Below are 23,399 nucleotides of genomic sequence, written 5' to 3'. Positions count from 1 at the left end.
TGTCAACCGAAGGTTCGCGTACCTGATTAAAACTAGATTTGGTAGTGCCCGTGGAAAGGCAGCATGGTCGGTAGTTGCCAGCTGTCCAAGGTGAAAAGCAGCTCTGCTTTCTTATGTCGCCAAAGAAGTACACAACCAGTTGGCCTCTAGTGAGAACCGGGGGTTTTCCGTATGTTTATTTTCTCTGCCCTCCTTCCACTTAATTGTCTATGGTGTGGAAGCTTTGAGAAGCTCCCTGTGAGGTGTGCAGGCCTCTGGGTCAAGGCTGATGAAGATCTCGGTCTTTCCAAACACACCCTTTGTTCAGGAACCTTCTGGAGTGTCATAATGGGGGCTTCTCCTTGTATTCTTGCTCAATCCTCATGGACCTCAGGGCCAGGGATAGCTCTCGGTTTGCGTGAGGCTGCCATATTTCACGGTACTGCTGTACATGGGAAGTTGTATCATCAGCCTCAGGGTTGATGTGGGGACGACACAGCATCTAGTGTCTGGGGTCTAGAGGATGATGGAGCAGTGGGCAGGGGGGATGGGTGAGAGAGATTGGAGGAAGCCATGGGCATTCATGGGTGAAAAAGTCAGGTATACTGGGAAGAAAATGAAGCCTCAGTCAGCCTCCGGTTTTTTACCTTGATAGAAAGAGCAAGAAGGCATTTCATCTAACCACATGCCAGGGCTGTTAGGTGAATCCGGACAAATCCCGTGTGGACAGGCTGCGTGCAAACCCTGGCCCGAGGCCCCTTCAGCAGGTAGGAGCTCAGTCCCTGGCTCCGCTGGATTGTCAGGGCTGACCCCCACGTCCACAGCCAGCACCGCCAGAAAGCCGATCCTCTGACATTCTCGCATTGTTCGCGGCCTTGGTCCTGAACTACTTGTCTAATCCTTCTCTCTCCACACTCCTTTCTCTGATCCTGATTCTCCTGGTCTCTAACACTGTGATTCCTCATTTTTTTTTTAAAAACGTATTTCTCTCTCCTATCCATATTCCGCTCTTTTTCTCCATCATCATCATTACACCATTGTAATAGTTACCATTTTATTGAGGATTTACTACAGTGTGAAGCACTATGCTAAGCAGTTTCAGTGCATTCGTTCGATTCATTCTGCTTGGGACTCTGTGAGACAGGTGCTTTTATTATTCCCACTTTGGGGCGCCTGGGTGGCTCAGTCCGTTGGGCGTTCGACTTCGGCTCAGGTCATGATCTCGTGGTCCATGGGTTCGAGCCCCACGTCGGGCTCTGTGCGGACAGCTCAGAGCCTGGAGCCTGTTTCAGATCCTGTGTCTCCCTCTTTCTCTGACCCTCCCCTGTTCATGCTCTCTCTCTCTCTCTCTCTCTCAAAAATAAATAAATGTTAAAAAAAAATATATTATTCCCACTTTATTAGATAGTAAAAAAAAAAAAAACCCAATGCCACCATCGCCTGGCCAAGATCCCATGGCTAATAAGTGGGGAAGTAGGGACTGGGACCTAAGTTTATTTGGTTACATCATTTTGCCTCCTTACCCTGTTTCCACAATGCAGTCTGTGGCTGGGCTTCCTTGGGTCTTCCTGGGTCCAACCCCATTAGCCTACATTTTTGTCCATACCCTGAAAATAGCGACCGACCCCCCCCCCCCGCCAGGTTTCCTAGCAAATGGGGTTCCAGCAGGAATGATCTCATCTCGGAATCAGTGTAGACCTTGCATGCTGCTGTTGGGTCAGAGAGGGTCTCCCAGACATTGCTTGTTCTTAACCTAAATCTGTGGAGGACAGACCCCTTTCGGGGATCCCTTCAGGTACTTTGGGGCCCAAGGGCTGAGCAGCCTGAAGGAATCAACTTGGTGCCTAACCCCTGCCTTTCTTCTACATCCCCTGGCAGCCTCTCAGGACCCAGTCATGGGTCCCGTGACATAGCCATCTCAGCTGCCTGATCTTTTTATTTGTTTCTCCTGTGAAAACAGTGCTAGAGAGGTTATCAGAGAAAAATGGGAGAAGGAGCCTATGAACCACACACCTCAGAGTCTCTCTCCTGGGGAAGAGAAGCATCATGAACGAGGCTGAACCGAAACATGGTGAGACAGCCTTTGAGTTCACAAACTTGTTCTACGTCCTCTAGAACTAGAGTGCCTCACAAGTTCATCGAGGTGCTAGATAGAAGGAATATGGCGGTTGCTGGCACCCAGTGAGTATTGGAGAAAGACTCATTCCCTCTTTTGTCTCTTCCACGGGCTTCTCTCCCGTTGAAGTAAAATAACTTGGAGGCTGAAATATACATCCTGAGCCTCTTTCCTGGTGGCCTTAGACTTGTTCTCGAGGACATTCTCAGGTGTCATGCCTTCATATGGGCTTTTGAAATGCCCTTGTCTCCTGAGCTGCTGAGTAGGGATTCCCAACCCTGTAAAAAAAAAAAAAAAAAAGAAAAAAGCATGAATTAGAAAAATGGGAATGAATTAAGAAATGACCCAGCCCTAATGGCTTTCAGACATGCCTTTGGGGCAAATTGTTTTCTTCACGCAAAATCTTTTCTAGAAATATATTCTAGAAATCTGTATGTAAAAATGTAGAACGATAGGAGAGCATTCAAGTGAGCTGTTGGTTTTAGCTGGAGTGTGCACACAGGTATGTGTTTGTGAGTCCCTACACAATCTCTTTTGGCCTTAGTTTATGTACACATTGATAATGTATGTAATATATGCACGTATATTACATCTATATAAACCTGTGGATGTGACCGATATGGTTCTGGAAAATATTTTGTTTGGAGAATTACCAGAGCATGGCCGTGTCATGCCAGAACACCTTCTGGAGACCGGGAACACCTTCTGGAGAGAGGGCTGTGTTGGTGCCCAGGTGTGGCCTCCTCATGAGGAGACACGAGGAATAGACATGCCCCTCTGCAGCCAAGAAAGGGGAAGGACAGTGGCTTTCCTGAGGCCCGTTGGTAGAGGAAGAACCCTCGGGGCCTGGTCTCGCTGCTCCCATCACCCACCTCTCCTCTTCTCCGCTGTCATCGCAGACAGCCAGCACAGGGCAGGGAGGCGGGAGCTGGGTTGGGCTTCTCTCCCGGGTCCTGGCCCGCGGCAGTGGGACAATCCCAGGTCTGTGCTCTGTCCCGCAGCTCTGTGAGCAGTGAGCCCCCTGGGTTCACCCCACCCCCCACCCCCCGGGCCACACCGCACTCTTAAGAGACAAAGTCGTGCCCACATCAGGGCAGCTCACGCAGCTAAGGAAGAAGCACTCTCCCAGGACAGGACTCCTAAGCATACGTTGCCCCCTTGGGGCAAAAAATATCCCCAATGAGCAAAAGCCGGAGAGGCAGGGTGAGTATGAACGACTAAAACTGGTGCTATCCCTGACGGGTCGCAAAACACTGCACATCCACGTGCTCATACGGTCCTCACTGATCCAGCAACGTGTCGGCATCATGATTGCCTTTTGTATCTGAGCAAACGGGAGCCGCAAAAGATTAAGCGATGGGCCCCCGGTCCTCCTCACTGCTTGGCAGCAGCAGAACCTGCCCACACAGGCTCTCTCACCAAAGCTGAGGGCTGCCCGTCTCCCAGCTTGGGGCTCCCCCAAGAAAAGGTGCGAGCGGGACACAGAATGGGATTGCAGCCAGGCCATTTGCCTGCCTGGTAGAGGGCAGGGGAAAGTGCCAGCAGGAGGAAGAGAAAGGGCAGAGGGGGAGGGCAAGACCAAAGATTCTGTGCCCCCCTAAGCCAAGGGGGTGGGTCTCTCCTCTGTGCCACTCTGGCTCTTGCCCTCCTGTATACTCCGGATACACGGTAGTGTGGTCTTGGTCTAGAGCCTGCTTCCTGCTGGAGACCGGGAGCTCCCCGAGGCCAGGGTGGCCCCACGGACCGCCACATCCCCAGTGTCTCCATGCCAAGGGCGTTCACCAGCCGGGGAAGAACGCTGAACGAGACTTAGTCTCCGGGGTGGGCACTACTCTGGGGGCTTTTCCGTGAGCTGGAGGGTATTGTTCCCATTTCACAGGTGAGGGAGTTAGACGCAAAGAGGAGATAAGGAATCATTCGGAGGGTTTTCACGGGTGGGAGAATTCATAATGGTAGGAAAAGTTGGGAGTTATTATGTCTGCCCAGAAGAGCTGGACGTTTTGGGAAACCTTGTCTAGCTTTCCAAGGGCACAGCCAGCCTGCCAGGCTCTGAACCCAGAGTGAGGTCTCATTAGCATTCAGAGGGGGAAGTGACCGTGGGGGACGCCATCCAGGGCATTGGGAAGAGACAGGCTGTGTTTTAATTACGACCTGGACTTCTGAACAAATCCTTTTCTCTGCTTGTCTGAGCCTTAGAGAAAACAACTTGTGGGAGGTGTGTAGTCGGCAGCTGGGTCCACACTGGTGCCTGTACAGCTGTGTATACATCTGGCACACAGGTGGTGGACTGCATGTGCCTCTTCTCCTTGAATTGCTCTGGGGGTGAGTGGGGGGGGGAGGGGTGGGCACAAGAGTCAAGGTGGTGAGGTGAGCTTGACCTGGTCTTTGCCCGGAGGGGGAGAGTTGGGTGGAGAGAAGGGAGAGAAACAGGGCTGCCCCCCTCTTCCTGGTCTGTAATCCCCCGCTGACCATGACCATTTGAGCCCAGACAACCCCAGCCACTCCTGAGTCAACATGGCGGGCTTTCTTTGTTGAGCTCACCCTGACCCTCCCGTCTCCAACGTGGGGGAGATTTTTGGAGTGGGGGCTGAAATTAAGAAGGGCGGAGAAAGGGGAGGAGATTAACAGGGTGGAAGTTAGACAAGCACAGATGCTACCACCTGCGGCCGCAGATTCTCAAGTGCTTGTTGACTCCCTGGGAGCGTTTGCCTTGGGTCTGTTTAACAGTTCATTCCAGGGGAAGGGGAGGAGAAGGAGGGCTTTGGGGACAAAGGGCCTTTGACCGGGTCCTGGAAAAGCATTGATTAGTTTGCTCAGGTTGGCAAACAGTGACTCGGGACTCGGGGCCAGGGATGAACTGGGTGATTTTCTGCCCGGGGGCATGGCAATCCAGCATGGAGGCAGGGAAGCAAAAGCAAATGTTTAAGGGACTGGTGTGGAGAAGGAAAAGGCGGGGCTGCTGGCATCTGGAATTCTGGTTTTGGGCTGTCGTCAGGGGTAAAGGAGCCACGTCAGCCCCTTGGAAGTTGAGAGGCAGAGGGCAGGCATATCAGGATGGGTGTTTCTAAGGTGCTCTTGATGGCCAAGGGTGGGCGTAGGGGCCGATGTGGTGACCCAGGGCCTGGGCTGAGAGACAGCGAGCTCATGCCTTCCTGATCCTGTGCTGTGCTGGAATCAGCTACCGCCTGGCCTCTGTCCTGGGAGGCTGCTCCGTCATGGATTCACCAGAGGCAGCCTCATTCTCTTCCCCAAGCCTTGGCTTCCTTCGCCCGAAGAATCTGAATGGCCTCCGTTTTTCTTTCGCCAATCCATGTGCAATGCCTCTTTGGGAACCCCTCCTTCACTTCCTCTCCACCCTCAAAACGATTCCCTTCTTCCAGGAAGCTTCTAAGACAAACATGCAGACTTCACGCCATAAACCAGTATGGCTTCAGAGCTGGGAAGCGATTGATTGTATTACCAACAAACTATGGCTTTATGCCATTCTGTTTTCTGTTCACTGGACATTGCCTTGTACTGTTTGTGTTTTCTGTTTCCCACAGGTAATCCTCTATGGGTAGACATTATTTGATTCTTGTTTGTTTGTTTGCTGTGCTCCACGGGGTTGAGGACCTTGTATAATTTTGTGCCGACAACGGTGACCCACACCTAACAGACACTCCGTGTAGACTTGTTTACACACACGAGTGCTGCCCGGGTGGTGGTTTCTTCCCCTCCCAGTTAAGACAGACAGTGGATGGTGTTAGTGCACGGTAGGTACTTCTGAATGAGGGAGTGAAAAGAAGAGTAGACTGTAAATGAATATCTGAATGAACTTTTGGAATGAATGGGAAAAAAAGAAGACTGAATGACTAAGTGAATGTGGGAAAGAGCTTTTGTGTTGGGATTGGCCACACTGAAGCCATTTTGGTGGTCGGCCTGTCTATAGAAAAATGCCCTTCAGTTCCTTCTGCTTCCTTAGCTGCTGCCGGCACGAGGCCTGTTAGCAGAACACGGTGGCCTCGGCTACCTGGATGTGCTCTGAGTCCATTGTGTCTTGTCTTCATGGGGGGGGGGGGTCTTGGAGTTTTTATACCCTCTGGCCATTTCGTCTTCCTGCCACCATCCCCGCCCTATGCCATCTGAACTGTCGGTGTCCGTTGACCTCGCTGGATGTGAGGACAAACAGAGAGATCGGTTCGGAGAGAGATTCTTTTCTCCCTGTTGTGCTTGTACTTAAAAAACAAAACAACTTTATTTTGGAGATACAAAAGTGAGTGGTATAATGCATCAATCCCTGAGATGTTTTCAGGGCATATCATCTCTGCGCTTATGCCAAAGGCGTTGATGAAGGCAATTACGTCATCATGAGGCAATTTTAAAAAAAGAGAAGAACAAATAGATCTGCTGTAAATTTTAGTCTGTCCCAGACTGCCCTGAACTGTTACTGGCCTGGGGTGGGGGGACGAAGAAACAAGTGGCTTTTATTGGGACCCGCCGTGCGGCAGTCCCTACGTGAGGCTCTTTGCACAGGTCGTTTTAGGAGAACAAGTTAGATCCATGGGTCAAATCGCTCTTATGGAGTCTCCACCATGTGCAAGAGGTTGTGGGCTATATTCCACAGGCCTTGTTCTTCAAGTACAGGCTGTTGGCAGGAGAAGTTATAAACATAGGAAAATCTCAATGATAAGGCAAGATTAAGATGTTTCAAGTTAGCAGTAGGAAGCAATCCCCGGAAGACTTTTGGAGCTGGAAGGAATTGGCCTAACTCCTTAAGGACAGCCAGGAAAAGAGTGCAAAGGTGGGGGGAATGGCCTGCCCATAGTTGTGCTGACGGTTGTAAGCGTAGCTGGTAGATCCAGCCTGGTGGATCTTGCAGCTTTTTGTGTCTTGAAACATCTCCAGGAAACAACCGAGTGAGCCACTCAGACTGTTCATGGCAGGGTGTTCAAAGGAGAGGCAGTTCCTTCACATTGAGGCAGGGGAGGCTGGCTGGACCCAAGACGGTGGTTGGTGCCTTGTCCTGAGGGCGGGTTGGATTCAGTTAGACCAAACAGAGAAGGGCGGGCTTTGCGGGAGGGTGGATTGGTGTAAATGGTGTAAATACGCCCAGAAGCGAATCAGGCACGGTGTGTTTGCAGGAGTGGAGACATCATCGTCATCATCATCCTCCTCCAGCTCTGCCCACCAGGAGCCCGGGAGCTTCCCTGTCTCCAGATTGGGGGTTCTGGTCCCCTCCTCTCTGGTTCCCTGCTGCTGTCGTATCAGTGACCCTTGTCTCTGCTCTACCCTTCGTACTACAAAGACTTGCTTTTCCTAAACAGGGCTCTTACCGTGTTAAAAATTGCTCAGGGACTCTCCACTGCTTGCCACACGCTGTTCAGCTTGAGCGTGTGAGCGGTCACAACTGGCCTCACCTGCCCCCCCACTGTTGAGGCGCCCCACCTCCAGCCTGCTGGAGCACACCCGGGCACTGTTGCAACTTCAGACCTTCACACAGGGGGTCCCCTCCTCCCCACCCCTTTAGGCCGTCAGCCTGCCAGCCTTCCTGTCTTTCCTTTCACCGAGATGCACTGACCTCATGATAAAAGGCAGCTGACTCTAGGCGCCCCCGATCGGATCGTTCTTGTTTCCTCCTCCGTGTCCCGCCGCCCTCATTTAGATGTGTCCTGTCTCTTCCGTTAGCCTGCGCTCATTTCTGAAAGGGATTTTCTTTTATTCATCTCACGTCACTAGTCCCTACTGCTTTGGTTCGGCATAGACAGACACCCCCTTCTGTGGCTTATTGAAATTAACTGAAATGAAATAAGAACGAAGGCCTGAGAGAGAGCTGCGTTCACCCAACGCCACACTGGGAAGCTGGGGTGCCGTTTATCCCTCCGAAACCAGATGATGCGTCGGCACGCCCTGGCCGGCTTGCTACAGATTCACGTTCTGGGGCTCCCCCTTTTGCACACTGATGGGAGTGGGCCCGGACATTTGGGTTACTCCCCAGGGATTCTGGGCAGCTGCCTGGCGCTGTGTGTGTAGACCACCCTCTGGGAGGACCATGTCCTAGATGACCCCAGTTACACCCTGGGCATTAGCTCAGACTGTTCCCAGCACCTCTGCCCCTGCGTTTTGTAAGCCTCTGTGCGTCACTCACCCGAATCCCTTGGTTTGGCCTCCTCCGGGAACCCAGCATCTGGATTTCAAATGTATTTCGTTCCCAAACATCCTCACCCCGGGGCTTGGAGTCTCGGGTGCTGTCGACCTGAGGCCAGCTGGCCCCCATCCGACCTTTCTCAAAGACCCTGCTTCCCTTTCTCCCCTGCTGCCAGGCTGTTTGCTGTCAAATGTGGGGGCTGCTTCGAGGCCATTGCGCCCAATGAGTTCGTCATGCGGGCCCAGAAGAGCGTGTACCACCTGAGCTGCTTCTGCTGCTGTGTCTGTGAGCGGCAGCTCCAGAAGGGCGATGAGTTTGTCCTGAAGGAGGGGCAGCTGCTCTGCAAAGGGGACTATGAGAAGGAGCGGGAGCTACTGAGCCTGGTGAGCCCAGCGGCGTCAGACTCAGGTGAGTGCGGTGCGGGCGGTGGGCGGGGATGCGGGACGCGGTGGGGCGCGGGGGGCAGCGGGGTGGGCTGACGGTCTGGTCTGCGTTGCTTTTGCCCTAGAGGACCAGCCACCGGGGCAGCCCAGCTCCACAGCAAAGCAGCTCTGTGCATCACAGGCAGTACCTTTGTAAGGTTGGCGTGATCTCTTACTGGTCAGGAATTGCCATGGCGATGCCGTGTAACAAATTACCCCCAGATTCCACGCGTCACAGCTGTAAACGCTTACTCATGCGTTCCCAAGCCTCTCGGTTAACGGCAGTGACTCTGCTTCAGGCTGAGGGTCTGCAGCTCACCTGGGATCTGCTGAGCTCAGCTCTAGGCCGCAGACCAGGCTCGAGTCTGCTCTGTGTGATTCACGCCAGGCTCCAGGCTTAAGAAGCGGCAGGTCCAGGGCGTGGTCTTCTCTTGCCAATGACAAAAGTGCCAGGGGGCACGCCCGACCCTACCTGTGCCTTTCCGGCCTCCGTTCATACCATATCTGCTAATGGTTCACCGGCTAAAGCAAATTAAAAGCTTAAGCCCAAGGGCGCCCGGGTGGCTCAGCCGGTTAAGCGTCTGACCCTTCGTTTCAGCTGAGGTCACGATCTCGAGGTGTGTGGGTTTGAATCCCGCATCGGGCTCCGCAGCTGGCAGTGTGTAGCCTGCTTGGGATTCTCTCTCTCTCTGCCCCTCCCCTGCTCATGCTGTCTCTGTCTTTCTCAAATAAATAAAACACTTTTAAAAACTTAAAAATAAAAGGCTCAAGCCCGAAGTCCAGGGGAGAAGTACACTACATGCACCTCAGATCCCTCCGCGGGTATAGTTATGTGATACTGTTCCAGGGTGTGATGAGTTGGAACCAGTAATTCAGTCTACCATAATCACTGAGCTGCTCTAAGCCTCTGTTTCCTCATCTGTCAAGTGGGAAAGCTGGAATCTGTCTGAGGCTCCGTGGGTCACGCAGAGAAAGGAGCTAGAAAATATCTGTACCACGACCCAACCCCCACCCTTCCTTCCTTGGAAGGGTGTGTGTGTGTGTGTGTCTTGCAGGGGTTAGAGGGAGGGTTGGAGAGGTCCCGAGATTGTATACAGCAGGTTTCGGGAAGCCAGAGAAGTTGAACTAAAAGTGTCGAGGCTGAGCACGTGTTCCCCCAGGGCAGCATTTGTCTGGCTTGCCCCCCCCCCCCCCCGACCCCTCCAAATCTACGAGAGCCGCATGGCCTTACTAAATTCTTGCCGTCTTGCTATCGCTGATCCCAATGCAATTCCAGTCCCCTCAGCATGGCTGTGACCTCACATCATGCACCTCTTCAGGCTGTCAGGGGGCCTCTGAGACCTCCCACTCTTCGTCTGGACTTTGCTGGATTCCAGCACATCAGTGTCTCCAGCACTCACCCCCACACCTTGAATTTTCATTCCCTCTCTGCCTCTCTCCCGCACTTTGGGGTCTTGCTGGCACATTCTCTCAGCTTCTGTCTCGGGGCTCTTTCCCCAAGGAAGACTCTTAATCCCTCGTGCGGGTGAGTTTACCCTTAACTTCTCCTACGGGGCCACGGATCCCACTTTATTGCAGTTGCCTGTCTGGCTGTTTGTTGTTCTTGCCAAGTGCTAAGCCCCGGGAGGGACAGCATGTGTCTCTTTTTACCACCGTGTCCCCAGGGCTTAGCACAGGCCCGGAACACTGAGGGTGCTCGATCGACATCTTTGTGAGGGAAGGAATAAACTCATGAAGCAAAAGCACTGCGGCAAGACGCTTGAGTCCACGGGGTGTGGGGACGGGTGGGGGCCTCACCCTGGCTGCACCACGGATAGCGATGTGACTTGGGGCAACTTTCTGAACCTCTCTAAGCCTCAGTTTCCACAGCCGTAAAGTGATAATCATGGCTAACTGACAGTTCATGCACACTAAAAGCCTGCTGTGCGGTAAATGCTGGTCCTTAGCGAACGCCTGCCGGCCTGGGCTCTTCATAGCAGTGTGTTTGCTTCCTGCACCTTCCAGTTGGTTCTTCTCGCCTGGCTCTGCTTGCAGCCTTAAGTAAGCCAACACTAGGACATCCCCACTCCTACTGGGCTTGCCAGTCTTAAGTTTTCCTGGATTTGTTTTCATTTGAAAGCAATTCCTTCTCAGGAACACTGCCACTGACATAATGAGTATCTCCTCTGGGCTAATTGGGCCCATTCTAAACCAAGCTTCGTGGCCTCCACTCGGTATACAAAGGTCAGCTCACCCGGTATTACCCCTTAGGAGTCTTGCTGTGGCCCACCCACTTAGGCCTCCTTCCCGGAATATTGCAAAATCTTCAAATTCCCAAAGGGCTTAGGTGCCATGGTGATCAGAATGCCAGCATGACTTCATAAAGATAGGCACATCCAAAGGGACATACCATTCTTTCTCACATGGAAAGAAATGCTGTGGTCGAGCCTTTCTTGGTACGTGGGGCTTGACGATGAATTTATCCAGTTGGCCCCTGTGTTAAAGACTCACAGATTTTAATTGGCTCCAGACTTAGTACGAGGCATTAAGGTATCGTGTCCCCACCCCACGCCCCACGCGAAGACAAAAAAAAGAAGCTGGGTCTGAGCAGCGTTAATAGAAATATAACTTCCAGGCGCGCCTGGGTGGCTCAGTCGGTTGAGCGTCTGACTTCGGCGCAGGTCATGATCTCGCGGTCCGTGAGTTCGAGCCCCGCGTTGGGCTCTGGTGCTGACAGCTCGGAGCCTGGAGCCTGTTTCAGATTCTGTGTCTCCCTCTCTCTCTGCCACTCTCCTGCTCACGCTCTGTCTCTCTCTGTCAAAAATAAATAAACATTAAAAAAATTAAAAAAAAAAAAAAAGAAGTATAACTTCCAGAGCATGGGAACTACAAGACACCCACTTTTCTGACCCCACTCTCAGCCATATGTTCAGTTCTGAGCATTTTCTTTTGAGGCTGATAATGACAAAGTAGAGCTTTCTGGTTGATCTGTGTACAGATTCATTCAGTAGATGTAGGCTGAGTGTTTGCCTTATGCTGGGGAAGGAGTCCTAATGTGAATGGTAAGAATGATGTGGGGGTGGGGTGATCTCAAAACCACGTCAGGTGAAGAAATTAGAAAAGTAAAGACTACATAAAGGCATAGCTGCTGCCTTCAAATGGGTGGATCAGACCCATTTCTAACTTCAGAGAGCAGAGAATTAACTTTGTTAATTATTTAACAAAAGCATTGAGCACTCACGTTACAGATGCAAAGGTAAAGGCAAGGGATTTGGACTCCACGTTGGGACTGTTAGGGTGTCATTGTAATTATTAGAGCTAACAAAGAGCAGGGCTACTCAAGGGCTCCCACTTGTTGAAAGGAGTATCGAGTATAGAGTATCTGTGTGGTGGGGGAGGAGAGTGGTTTTAGAGGACTTCCGTCCCTTTCAACTTGAAAAATCATTGTTTTGCTGCTATAAGCAAAATGACAAAGTCGCAGTCGGAATCCAGTTTCTGTATTTTCTGTAGCATTCATCTTGTCAATTACATAAACATTACCTGTCTTACGTCACAAAGTGTTTTGTGTGCCGGAGTGCCTGGGTGGCTCAGTCGGTTGAGCATCCGACTTTGACTCAAGTCATGATCTCACGGTCCGTCGGTTCGAGCCCCGCGTCAGGCTCTGTGCTGACAGCTCGGAGCCTGGAGCCCGCTTCGGATTCTGTGTCTCCCTCTCTCTCTGCTTCTCCCTTGCTTGTGCCCTATCTCTCTCTGCCTCTCAAAAATAAGTAGACGTTAAAAAAAAAAATTAAAAACAAAGTGTTTTGTGTGCCAAATCCTGCCTTGCTAAGAGGACAAGCTTCTGAGCAACAGGATGGTACGTATAACTTCCTTTGTTCCCCAAACAAAGTGTAGGGTGGGGCCAACGGAAGAGTGAGTGATCAGTAAGTCCCTAAGGAGCTGAATTACATTTCAGGGAAAGAAGTCCTCCTCGCATTAGGGGTTTAGAGAGACCAAGCCATTTTTAGGAGGTGTCACGGTCCAAATACAATTCCTCCTCTCATTTCTGTCCCGAGCGCTCCACATACTGTAGGTGCCTGGTAAATATTTGTCGAGGGAATGATCAAATGGGCTGTCGTCTTTAACGTTTTTATCAATGACTTGGATGAAGACGCAGAGGGCAGGTTTATTCGATGTGCAGATGACACAAAGCTGGCCGGGAAGGCCGGTGTGGCAGCTGACACTCTCAACGGTCAAAAAGATTTTGACGCGCTCACAGAATAGCACAAAGTGGGCAAGATGAAATTTAACTATTGGGTTCCACAATGCACTGGTAGTCGTATGGCATGGCGCCTGTTTTGATGGAATCCCACATGGGGTTTACTTGGCCGTAAAGTGGACGGGAGCCCCCAGGGAGGCTGTCTTAATGGACCTACCATGTCCCTAACGTAATAGCAGCTCCAGTTCTGCATTCCTTAGGGCACATTTAGCGTATTTGGTCTAATTTTAAGTGATGCGTTTTAGGACGTCACTGACAACCCAGAGAGGGTCTGGAGGACAGCGATGAGCTTGTTAAACAATAGGTGGCTAAAGAAACGCAGTGCATTTCGTTTTGGGAAAGTAAGGCTAAGGGATAACAGGAGAGTTCTGCCCATTACGTGGGGGTGAAATAACAGATTCTGGTGTCCAGCAGGGGTACCGACCAGACCCTTTATGAAAAGTGAAAAAGACTTGTGTCTCAACATTTTAATTGCAGTGGGCGGAAGACGAGGCCAGTGACCTCTAGGGCTATTTAAATCTAGGGTTCTAGAATCTATGGTTTTATGATGCTGACTGTTCTGACTTACACAAGAGCATGCGACATATTTACAGCCAAAAGGAACACCAAATTTGGAGATACTTAGCTGCTGGATCTCTTTTCTAGTGTGGCCAGAAAAGCTTCTTTTATCCTGGTCCAGCTGTGCCAGGGGCCTGGAAGCAAGCTCCCAAGAAGAAAAATGGAATTTGTAGGAACAAAATCAGCCAGTCTCCCTGACATGGGACAGTCCTTTGAGTTGCATATGGAGAGCCTCACACTCCCAGGGTCCAAGATCTCTTTTCTCTGTCTCGTTCTTTCCCATTCTTCCAACTCTCACTTAGAAGAGACTGTTCTCTCTAAAAATATGCAGTCTTTCTAGAATGTACCACCCAGAAGGGGATGAAATCTTCCACACGTGGTCTGAAGTAGCACAGTGTTGTTATTACTATTTGTCATGGGTGTCACATTCGTTCTATTGATGTGGCCCGTGGTTTCATTGGCTTTTTTTGACCGTGGTGGGGGCTTCGGGGCTGCCTGTAGGCAACCATGGCTCCTGGCTGGTCCATGTTGCATTTCTTAGTCATCGACCTCTCTTACCTTCAGGTTTCAGCATCAGAGGTCATCTGAGAGTGACTTGTGCAGCTGTTTTTAAAACCTTTTTATTTTGATGGGGCTCCTGGGCGGCTCCGTTGGTTAAGCATCTGACTCTTGATTTCAGCTCAGGTCATGATCTCATGGTTCAGGAGTTTGAACCCTGCGTCCGGTTCTGAGCTGACACGCTAAGCTCCATGCTGGAGCCTGTTTGGGATTCTCTCTTCTCTCCCTCTCTCTTTGCCCCTCCCCCCAACTTGATCTCTCTCTCTCTCTCAAAATAAATAAACATTATTTTTTCTTAATTTTGCAATAAAATTTTAGATTTATAGAACAATTGCAAAATAAGACAGAAGTTCCCATATAGCCTTCATATGGTTTCCCTGAATGTTAACATTTCACATTTATGTGTACATTTTGATACATATATCATGTGAACTAAGAAATTAACCTAGGTATAGTACTATTAACTCAACTATATAAACTAAAGCTATTATTTGATTTCACTAGATTTTCTACTAATGTCTTTATCCATTTCATTCCATATTCAATCCAGGTTACCAGGTTGTGTTTCGTTTTATGTCATTTTTACGTTATATTGCCTTTCTTTTTTCCCCCATTTTTGGGATCACTGATGTCTAGTCAGAATTTCATTTCTTGCCCCTCCCTCTGACAATATCTTTATGTTTCATTTTTTTTTATCGGCCCTCACCATCGACTCAAACTGTGTTTTTTGCTTGTCCGTTCTGTGACTTGTTTACCATTTTAAGGCTTTCTTTCCTGAAGAGCAGCGTGCATTAACATTTTTAAAATATTTATTTATTTTTGAGAGAGAGAGACAGGGTGTGAGCAGGGGAGGGGCAGAGAGGGAGGGAGATACAGAATCCGAAGCAGGCTCCAGGCTCTGAGCTGTCAGCACAGAGCCCGACGTGGGGCTCGAACTCAGGAACCGCAAGATCGTGACCTGAGCCAAAGTCACTTAACCGACGGAGCCACCCAGGCACCCCTAAGCATGCATCTTAGATTATGCCCAGAATTGATTCCTTGGCTGTTAGGTTCTTCCAGAGTTCAAACCATTATTAATTCCTCTTGGCTTACCAACACTTCCTCGATCAGAACTAAAGTCCAAGAGTAGCTGGCCCTGCATTCCTCCTTTTCTGAGAGTTGCAACCATCAGCAGGGTAAGGCAGGGCTCTTTTCCATGCTCTGCTTTTGTAGAGGGATTTTCCCAAAGGAAGCCTGGGCCAAGATCCCCGTCATGAGGATGCCTTTCTGCAAAGGAGGTTTTAGATTTCAAATAAATACAGCAATTCCATGGCCTCTGTTTACCCAGTAGTACGCACTGCTTGGGAAGGCTTCTACCCCTTCTCACCTCATGGTCTACACTCCCCTGGCCCCAGCACAGTGCCCGGCATGCAACAGGTGCTCAGTAAATGTTTGCTTATTGTGTGAATAAATGAACTTTGTCTAGCCTCTGAGGTCCTTAGCAGAGAAGCACCAGTCTCCAATATGACTCTTACTAGGATCTGGAATGCAGATTCCTAATACATACTGAAGTTTGGGGGTCCTTCTCTCTTAATTTTCCTTAGGATGTGGGTTATTGCCACTTTAGGAAGTCTAGATGCTTCTCTTGTTACTCTAATTGTGCAATACATCTCTTTTTCCTTCCTTTCTGAGTCAGGTTTAGATACTTGTTTTAATTTCCATCCACAACCTTGGAATTTTTTTTTAAATTCATTATAGGGGGGCCTGGGTGGTGCAGTCGGTTAAGCGTCTGACTCTTGGTTTCAGCTTAGGTCGTGATCTCAAGGTTTGTGAGTTTGAGCCCCGTATAGGTCTCTGTGCTGCCAGTGTGGAGCCTGCTTGGGGTTCTCTTTCTCCCCTTCTCTTTGTCCCTCCCCCACTTTCTCTCTCTCTCTCTCTCTCTCAAAATAAATAAATAAACTGTAAAAAAAAATTCGCTACAGAACTAATGAGCCTATCTTGTTTCCAACGTATCTTGGGACGTAGAGAGGCAGTGGTTACCTGACAAGTTTGGAAAAATGCCTGACTGTCCTATAGGATTATCCCTGTCAGTTCATAGTCATGAATTTCAGGATGCAAGATTGAAAGAAAAAGTGAGCAGGAGGTATGAGGGAGTGTCATTTTCCTTATAGTAGTGCAGAGGGCTTGGGTCTAAAGTTAGGTCTGCATTTGAGTCTTGTCCCATACTCACAGCAGTGCGACCTTGGGAAAATTACTTCCCCTGTCCGGGATTCTCCTTCTGAATCAGTGAAAAGTGGTCAAGGGCCTGAAACTTGGTCCATGTTTAGTAAATGGCAGGCATTGTTGTTGTCTCCTGGCTCAAGGGTTTGGTAGCTCATGGCTCATATGCTTATTTTTCATCAAAGATCCATCATTTACAAAAGTCTCGTCTTCTGTCTTTGCTGTTCTGTTTTGGATGCTTCTGGAGAGCTGACCTGGGGCCATGTCAGGGCATACAGAGAGTCTGTCTGTCATTTTGCATGGCTAGGATGTATGGGCTAGAGATGGACTGAGTTACACCATTGGCCTGCAGGTCTCAGAGGTGCTCCCCAGTCTCTGAAAATTATAGGTAGTTCTGCATCTTGGAAAGTCAGTGCAGGCCAGGAGGAAACCATCTTGCAGTCACCTCTGGGATTTCATAGGGATTTCAAGCAAGAATAGGAAGCATGTGTTGAACTCAGCTACTGTTCTTTTATAGACTGGGGAACTGAGGTTTAGAGTGATTCTGCTCTGAGCTCTTTTGGGCGCCCAAGTATCTTCTTATTCCTGAACGGGACGTATTCTGGAATGTGGCTATCCTGGGGGGTGGCTCCTTCCATGCCTCTTGGGCCGAGGGTGGTGGCATGTCTCCTGTCTTCAAATGAATTGCTTTGGGAATGGATTGTTCTTCGCATCTGCAGCGCTAGTCTTGGACTCCACGAAGGACCTTTGAACCTGACAGTTACCTGTTGGTGAATAGGCCTGCTGTGGTTGCTCTGTGAGACACCGTCATCTGTTTGTGTCCTTCCAGGCAGTCACCTTATCAACCTTTAATCCAACAGATATTTGTTACAGATGCCTACACTGTCTCAGGATCTCTGCTAAATGCTGTGTTTTAGTTGTAGGAAAAGAAGGGCAGAGGAGTTCGAGAACACAGAACAAAGCAAGTCAGGGAAATGTCCCAAAGCCAACCTCCTAACGCCTGGGGAGCAGGGAGGCCCAGATATAAAGTGATATAAGGAGGCTGAGAGCTGGGAAAGGGACAGCCTGGAGATTGGTTTTGTTATTCTTTCCTTTAAGAAACAAAGGGGCGAGCCTGTAAAAAACAGCAAGAAGAACCTTACTCAGGTATTAAAATACTCTGATAAATAGTATAGTTGTTAAAAAAATATTTCAATCATATTTTATGTTTTCCTCTAAAGCAGTGGTTTTTTTTTGTTTGTTTGTTTTATTTAAAAAAAAATTTTTTTTTCAACGTTTTTTATTTATTTTTGGGACAGAGAGAGACAGAGCATGAACGGGGCAGGGGCAGAGAGAGAGGGAGACACAGAATCCGAAACAGGCTCCAGGCTCTGAGCCATCAGCCCAGAGCCTGACGTGGGGCTCGAACTCACGGACCGCGAGATCGTGACCTGGCTGAAGTCGGACGCTTAACCGACTGCGCCACCCAGGCGCCCCTAAAGCAGTGTTTTCAGAAGACTCCTCTAAATAGCATTTTCCAGAAAATTCTAGCTACAGATTGGTAAAATATATACATATTTTTATCATGACCTGTTATACACATTTTGTGTGTGTGTGTATGAAATCACATTTCAACACATTGGCGTGATGATATTTTCTATTCTCTTTATTTTTTAATTATAGTCTTATCTTTATTAATGTCATAACCCACCATTGGATCATGGCCCAAAGTTCAAAAAATACTGCTTCTAAGGGCAATTACTTAGAAACCTGTCCCCAGGTTTTAGAATTGGTATGAATTCTTCAAATTTCAAGCCAATAGCTCTGTTTTAATCTTGTTTTGTTTGTTTACTTGTTTTTTTACATTTATTCATGTTTGAGAGACAGAGAGACAGAGCACCAGTGGGGGTGGGGCAGAGAGAGAGGGAGACACAGAATCCGAAGCAGGCTCCAGGCTCCGAACTGTCAGCACAGAGCCCGATGCGGGGCTGAAACTCGCAAACTGCGAGATCATGACCTGAGCCAAAGTTGGACTCTTAACTGACTGAGCCACCCAGGCGCCCCTCTGTTTTAATCTTCTATATCTACTCATCTGTGTTAGGTGCTGAGAATAAGACTAGACACTGAGGAGATCATCTGGCTCCAAAGACTTGGCACAGTGCCCTGCACAGAGTAAACATGAAGTAACTATTACCTGCTTTCATTGTTGTTAGCATTATGAAGGGGACGTGAAAAACCTGGATCATGACTAGCACAAAAGTCTTCGTGGACATTTTCTGATTTCTTAATCTGGCATCTCTGGATAGCAGACAAGAGAAAGTTGTAATTGCCTGAGCCCTTTAAGTTGTTTTTAGAATCAAATTTTGTCTCTTGTTAGTATCACAGCCATGAAATTGACTATCAGAATTATTTGTTGCCTTCAGTCTGGGGCTCAGTGCTTCTTTTCTTTTCTGAACCTTTGTCTTCCAGTGTATTTGTTTTGTCTTCATATTATAGATGGAGAAATAAGGACACAGGATACTTGAGTCAGGGATAAGCCAGAATAAGAACTTAATTCTACCAATTACCAAGTCAGGACACTTGATACTCAGCCTCTGCTATAATTGTGAGTTGAGTAGAGTTTATCTTTCATGCTTGAAAAGTTACAGGCAATGTACAAACTCAGACAATGCATTATCTCTTTTCCATCAACTGTAATTTAATTTGGGGTCCTTATTTTGGTAGAAATCATAATTTAAAATGAGTGCAATTGCTTCAGAGTATATTTCAGCTACCATAGTGTGCTGTGTGCATTTATTTCTCTTACACAACCCCTGTAAGAAAAAAATATCAAATGGACAATCGACCGTTGTGATTTTTGCATGACGATGATGTTAATAATTATTGAGCCCTTGCTCTGCACAAAGCATTGCTTTAGGCACTTTACATAAATGAAATAACCTCAAATCAAGCTGATGTGGGAGGCCATGTTATGATTATTCCCACGGTACAGCTGAGGAAGGTGACCATGGAAAAATTAGTAATTTGCTTAAGGTCCTATAGCTAGTAACGGAACGAGACAGAATTCACACTAGGGCAGTCCAGCTCTAGAACCTGCATCATTAAGCACTATGCTGTGCTGTCCACTTGATAAAAATGTGAGGTCTATTTTAAGAGACCTCACGTTTTGTTCTCATGTGTCACTGACAGCTCTCCCTGGCTGCCTATGGCAGTGCTCCAGGTACTTGGTGGGACTTACTACCTGACAGACCCCAGCTGAAGAACCTTTTCACATATAATTAAAGCAATGAAAACAAGGTGATTCGAACTAAGTTTACACTCCCTTTCAAATCAGTCAACAGTTCACCTTCTGTTCTAACTCTGGACCCTCCTTAATAGTTAATCACGATCACTATACTTCTCATGGGCATCTCCTATAAGGACGTAGGCTTTGAAGGATCCAAAGACAGCATGGCATGTAAATACGGAAATACCTTAAAATGTGCGCACACACACACACACACACACGATTCGTTTTGTTTTGGTTTTTACAATTGTTCATCAAACTTCTCTTCTGCTCTGCAGCTATCTGATGGTTCTAGGAAAACAAATTGACCTTTTGGTCCAGATGAGAGGTATCAGCTGTGCCACCCACAGTCCTCATTAATTCAATGAATAAAAGTACAACAGGGGAGTAAATCAGTAAATATCAAAACTTCTAATCGGCTTCGCTGATCTGCCATGTCCTGCCATCTGTTATGACCCCGCTCTCAGGAGAAATGCACTCAGATTTGTTTTTCCAGTGATAGTGTTGACATTGTGCCTCTATCTATCCATCCTTCTATTGGATCCTTTTGGAGTACAATGGCAAGACTTTGCAGTGTGCCTGGTGAACGTTAGGAGTGAAGTCTCTGGCCCTGGAGACTCAGCCTAAGACTTTGACCTTCTCCTACCTGAGCTAAATGACCAGAAACTCCATGTCCTTTACTATTGTGTAGTAAAGATGGGGGTGGGGGAGGAGGCAAATGCAGGGAAGATACTGGTTTTCTTGCAATGACATTCCAGCCAAGCCCATCAACGTTTAGATTTCCAACCCAGAGATTTCACGATGGATCTGAAGATGTTTTAGACCATGTAACAAGCAGAAGAAGGAACCACGTGTGCCATGGCATCAGCCCTAAGAGAAACCCTAGTTGACTAAGGTTTGGTGGCAAACCAGGCTATAGCTTCTTCTGAGCACTTTGGTATTCGGTGCTGTAAAAGTGTATGGAAAACCATGTGATTTGAGAACCATTTGGATTCCTGGTGGTCCACGCCCAGGTTTGCATGCCGGGACCCAGGGGCATGCTGGCTTTTTCTTGGTGATTCCGAGCAGGAATTCGAGTTCATGTGCATGCATTACGAGATGGGGTCAGTGGACCCTGCTGGTATTCAAGGTAAGTGTCCAGGAATTTCTTAGGAATCTGTAAGGGTGGTAAATAGTGGCTTGAACCAACTCACCATCTGTTCCATGCATAGGCATTTGGTCAGCATCTGCATTGGGTAAGGATTGGGTTTGGGGTACAGGGGGGTCATATAGAAGTGTATGAGATCTGGCTAATGGGTGAATCTTTGGAGCGTGGACTATCTTTGGAGCCAGGCCTGCTCTAGGTGCAGGGATGAGCTCTGCTCTCATGAATCTTCTATCCTGGGGGAGGGAGACAGTCAATAACCAAATAGATCGATCACATTCTATGCTCAGTTGAGAGTTACTCTTCAAAGTAGTCACCCCGCGAGACTTAATTCTACTTTCGCCTTTGCAGAAGGTGAAGCTCAGGGGGACAGAGTTGGTTGGGGCAACTCAATCAGGGTTTTTTCCCCCCATGGCGGAAGCAGAGAGGCTCTGGAATTAAAACGAAAGGCAGCTGTTCCCTTAGAGTGAGCAGGGCTGTGAGATTTAGCAAGCCAAAAGCCAGCTGAATTTGAATTTTAGATAAACCATGCAACATGAAATTATTGCTTAACGGAAATCCCAACTTAACTATGCGTATTGTATTCAGTTAAGCGCAGCTCTACATAGGAGAGAATCTGGTGGGGGGTGGGGGTGGGATCACCTGATGGTGGTCTGTGCTGGATGGAGCCTGCCGAGGTGCATAGAAAGATGGTGGCTGGGTGGGTGGGTGGCTTGATGATTGGTAGATGGGGAGAAATGGAATTCTGCCCCACGACCCCCGAGTTTCCTCCCCTTTCCCTTCGGTGCATGGGTTCCGCCGGGCCAGGGAGGCAGGAGTCGAATCCGCCCTGTTGCCCTGGCGACTCCCTCCCGCCCTTAGCTCCCAACAGCCTGAATTACAGCCCAGCGAGGTGCCCAGCAGTCCGACTGCTTTTGTTCCGGGGGCGCGCGGGAGCCCGCGTTGGGCACTCGGTGCCAGGAGCCCTGGGCGCAGCCTGGGCCGCAGTCACCGCGCAGCCCGCCCGCTCATCAAAGGCCCTTTGGAGATGGACGAGGGCGGGCGCCGCCGCACACCCGGCCGGGCAGTTTGATGAGAAAATGCAGCTAAAAAGCCCGGCGGTGGGGCCATATGTTCCCCATAATCTCCAAAGCCGTCACTTCAATTAGAGCCTCCCCTGAGTTCTAATGCCCGATCCTGGGTAAACAAGCCGCCCTGAAAGAAGAACTCGGTTTCCAATTAAAAGTGTACTAACATTTCTCCTTCCCTTAATTCCCGCGGAGCAAAGCCCCGCGCGGGCGGAGGCGCGGCCCGGGTCGCGGCGAGGTCGCCGCGGTCCCCGCCGCCCGCGCCGCCCGTTCCCAGGTGACGTCAGGCGGGGCCCCGGGATTAGGGCCCACCCCGCGCCCCCCCCCCCGCCCCCCCTGCCCGCGCCGCGGACTTAATTAAAAGTAATGCCACGGTAAATCCGCCCGTCGTTTCTGGTGGAGCCGCGCCTCCGGGCCAGCCGCGGAGACAGGGCTTCCGAAGCAGGTGCTGGGGATTTGTGTGCTTGTGCATGTGTGTGCGTGTGTGCGTGCGCGTGTGCCTGCGCGCTCCCTCGTGTGTGTTTTAAAAGGGAGGGCCATGTTGTTGATTGGGGGAGGGCTGAGATTACCGTCTCCTCGCTCCTGTTCCTGCAGCTCTGCACCTGCGCTCACAGACAGACACACAGACATGCGTGCCACCTGCACTGTGCTTTCCTTCTGGCTCTTGGTGCCCCTGAGTCCCGTTAGGGTTTTGCTTGAGAGACTCTGGGCACGCTCTGCGCCGGCGATCGCTGCATTCTCCCGCCTGCCTGCCTGCCTGCCTGCCTGCCTGTCTGTCTGTCTTGCCCCACCGGTGAGGATTCTAAGGGCACGAATACATAGTAGCCAGATGTGAGGCTATTTAAACGGCGGGAAGAGACCTCCAGGAGCTCCGAGCCCAATGTTCAGGAGTTCTCCAGGGTGCGGAGTCTGAACCTTGCAAACCCTGCAAACTCTGCATGAGGCATTCTAAAACTTGGTTCCTATTGATTTTTTTTTTTTTTTTTTTTTTTTCTTTTTCGGCAAAACCGGTTGAAGGTTGCCCGGTTTCAGATGGGAGAGTGATTGACAGATTAACTTTCTGGCCTACTCTCCACACCATGAAAGAATCAAAGAATTGAAGGCATTATGTGAAAAATTCCAGAAACATCAACAAGCAGAAAATCCTGGCCAGATCATTCAAATGCAAATGCTCTTCCTTTCATGAATTATCTGCCCAAGTAATTACTTTAGTTTTTAGTTTGGCCTGGCTGGCGAAGACCTCAGAGAATTAGTCCCGCTAAGGCCGCGGCTGTTGGTTTATTCCTTACTGTCTGATTGATGCTAACTGAATTAAACCGAGGCGAGCTCAGACGTTTGAGGGCCTGTCACACTGGGTTAGATACCAGTGAGTACGGCAGGACGGGAAACAGACCTCTGGGTTACAAACACTCGGGTCCCTCGGTGGAGAAGAATCTCCTGTAACAAAATAATTACAGCAAAATATAATCTGCACGTATGTTTCAGGGACGACAAGGTGCTAGGATCCCAGCTATGGGATCAGTAATTCCCTTTGGGGTGTGTGTCTGTATATGGGGGCAGAGGAGTCAGGGGACTAGATGGGAAAGTACTTCACAATGAATGTGACATTGCTGCTGGGTCTTGGCCGAAGAGGTCATTTTCAGACGATGAAAGGCAGATGAGTAGGTTGTTAGGAAGAATGGCACAGCTTTGTGGGTGCAGGGATACAGGTGTAGGGTTGTATCTCTGCG

General features: G+C 49.3%; 1 protein-coding gene across 2 annotated transcripts in view; it reads left to right on the top strand.

Moving 5' to 3' along the window:
- Nucleotides 1-23,399, top strand: part of LMX1A (LIM homeobox transcription factor 1 alpha) — a 160,776-nt gene that overhangs the window by 102,639 nt on the left and 34,738 nt on the right. For both annotated transcript variants that reach the window (XM_019465722.2, XM_019465721.2), the window contains exon 4: nt 8,395-8,627. In XM_019465722.2, coding sequence (XP_019321267.2) covers nt 8,395-8,627 — 233 coding nt within the window. The remainder of the gene's footprint in view (nt 1-8,394; nt 8,628-23,399) is intronic.

The sequence above is a fragment of the Panthera pardus genome, unplaced genomic scaffold, assembly GCF_024362965.1.
Source record: "Panthera pardus isolate Hobbes unplaced genomic scaffold, ASM2436296v1 HiC_scaffold_21, whole genome shotgun sequence".
Classification (NCBI taxonomy): domain Eukaryota; kingdom Metazoa; phylum Chordata; class Mammalia; order Carnivora; family Felidae; genus Panthera; species Panthera pardus.
The sequence above is the reverse complement of the archived record's forward strand: the minus strand, read 5'-3'. Positions and strand labels throughout refer to the sequence as shown.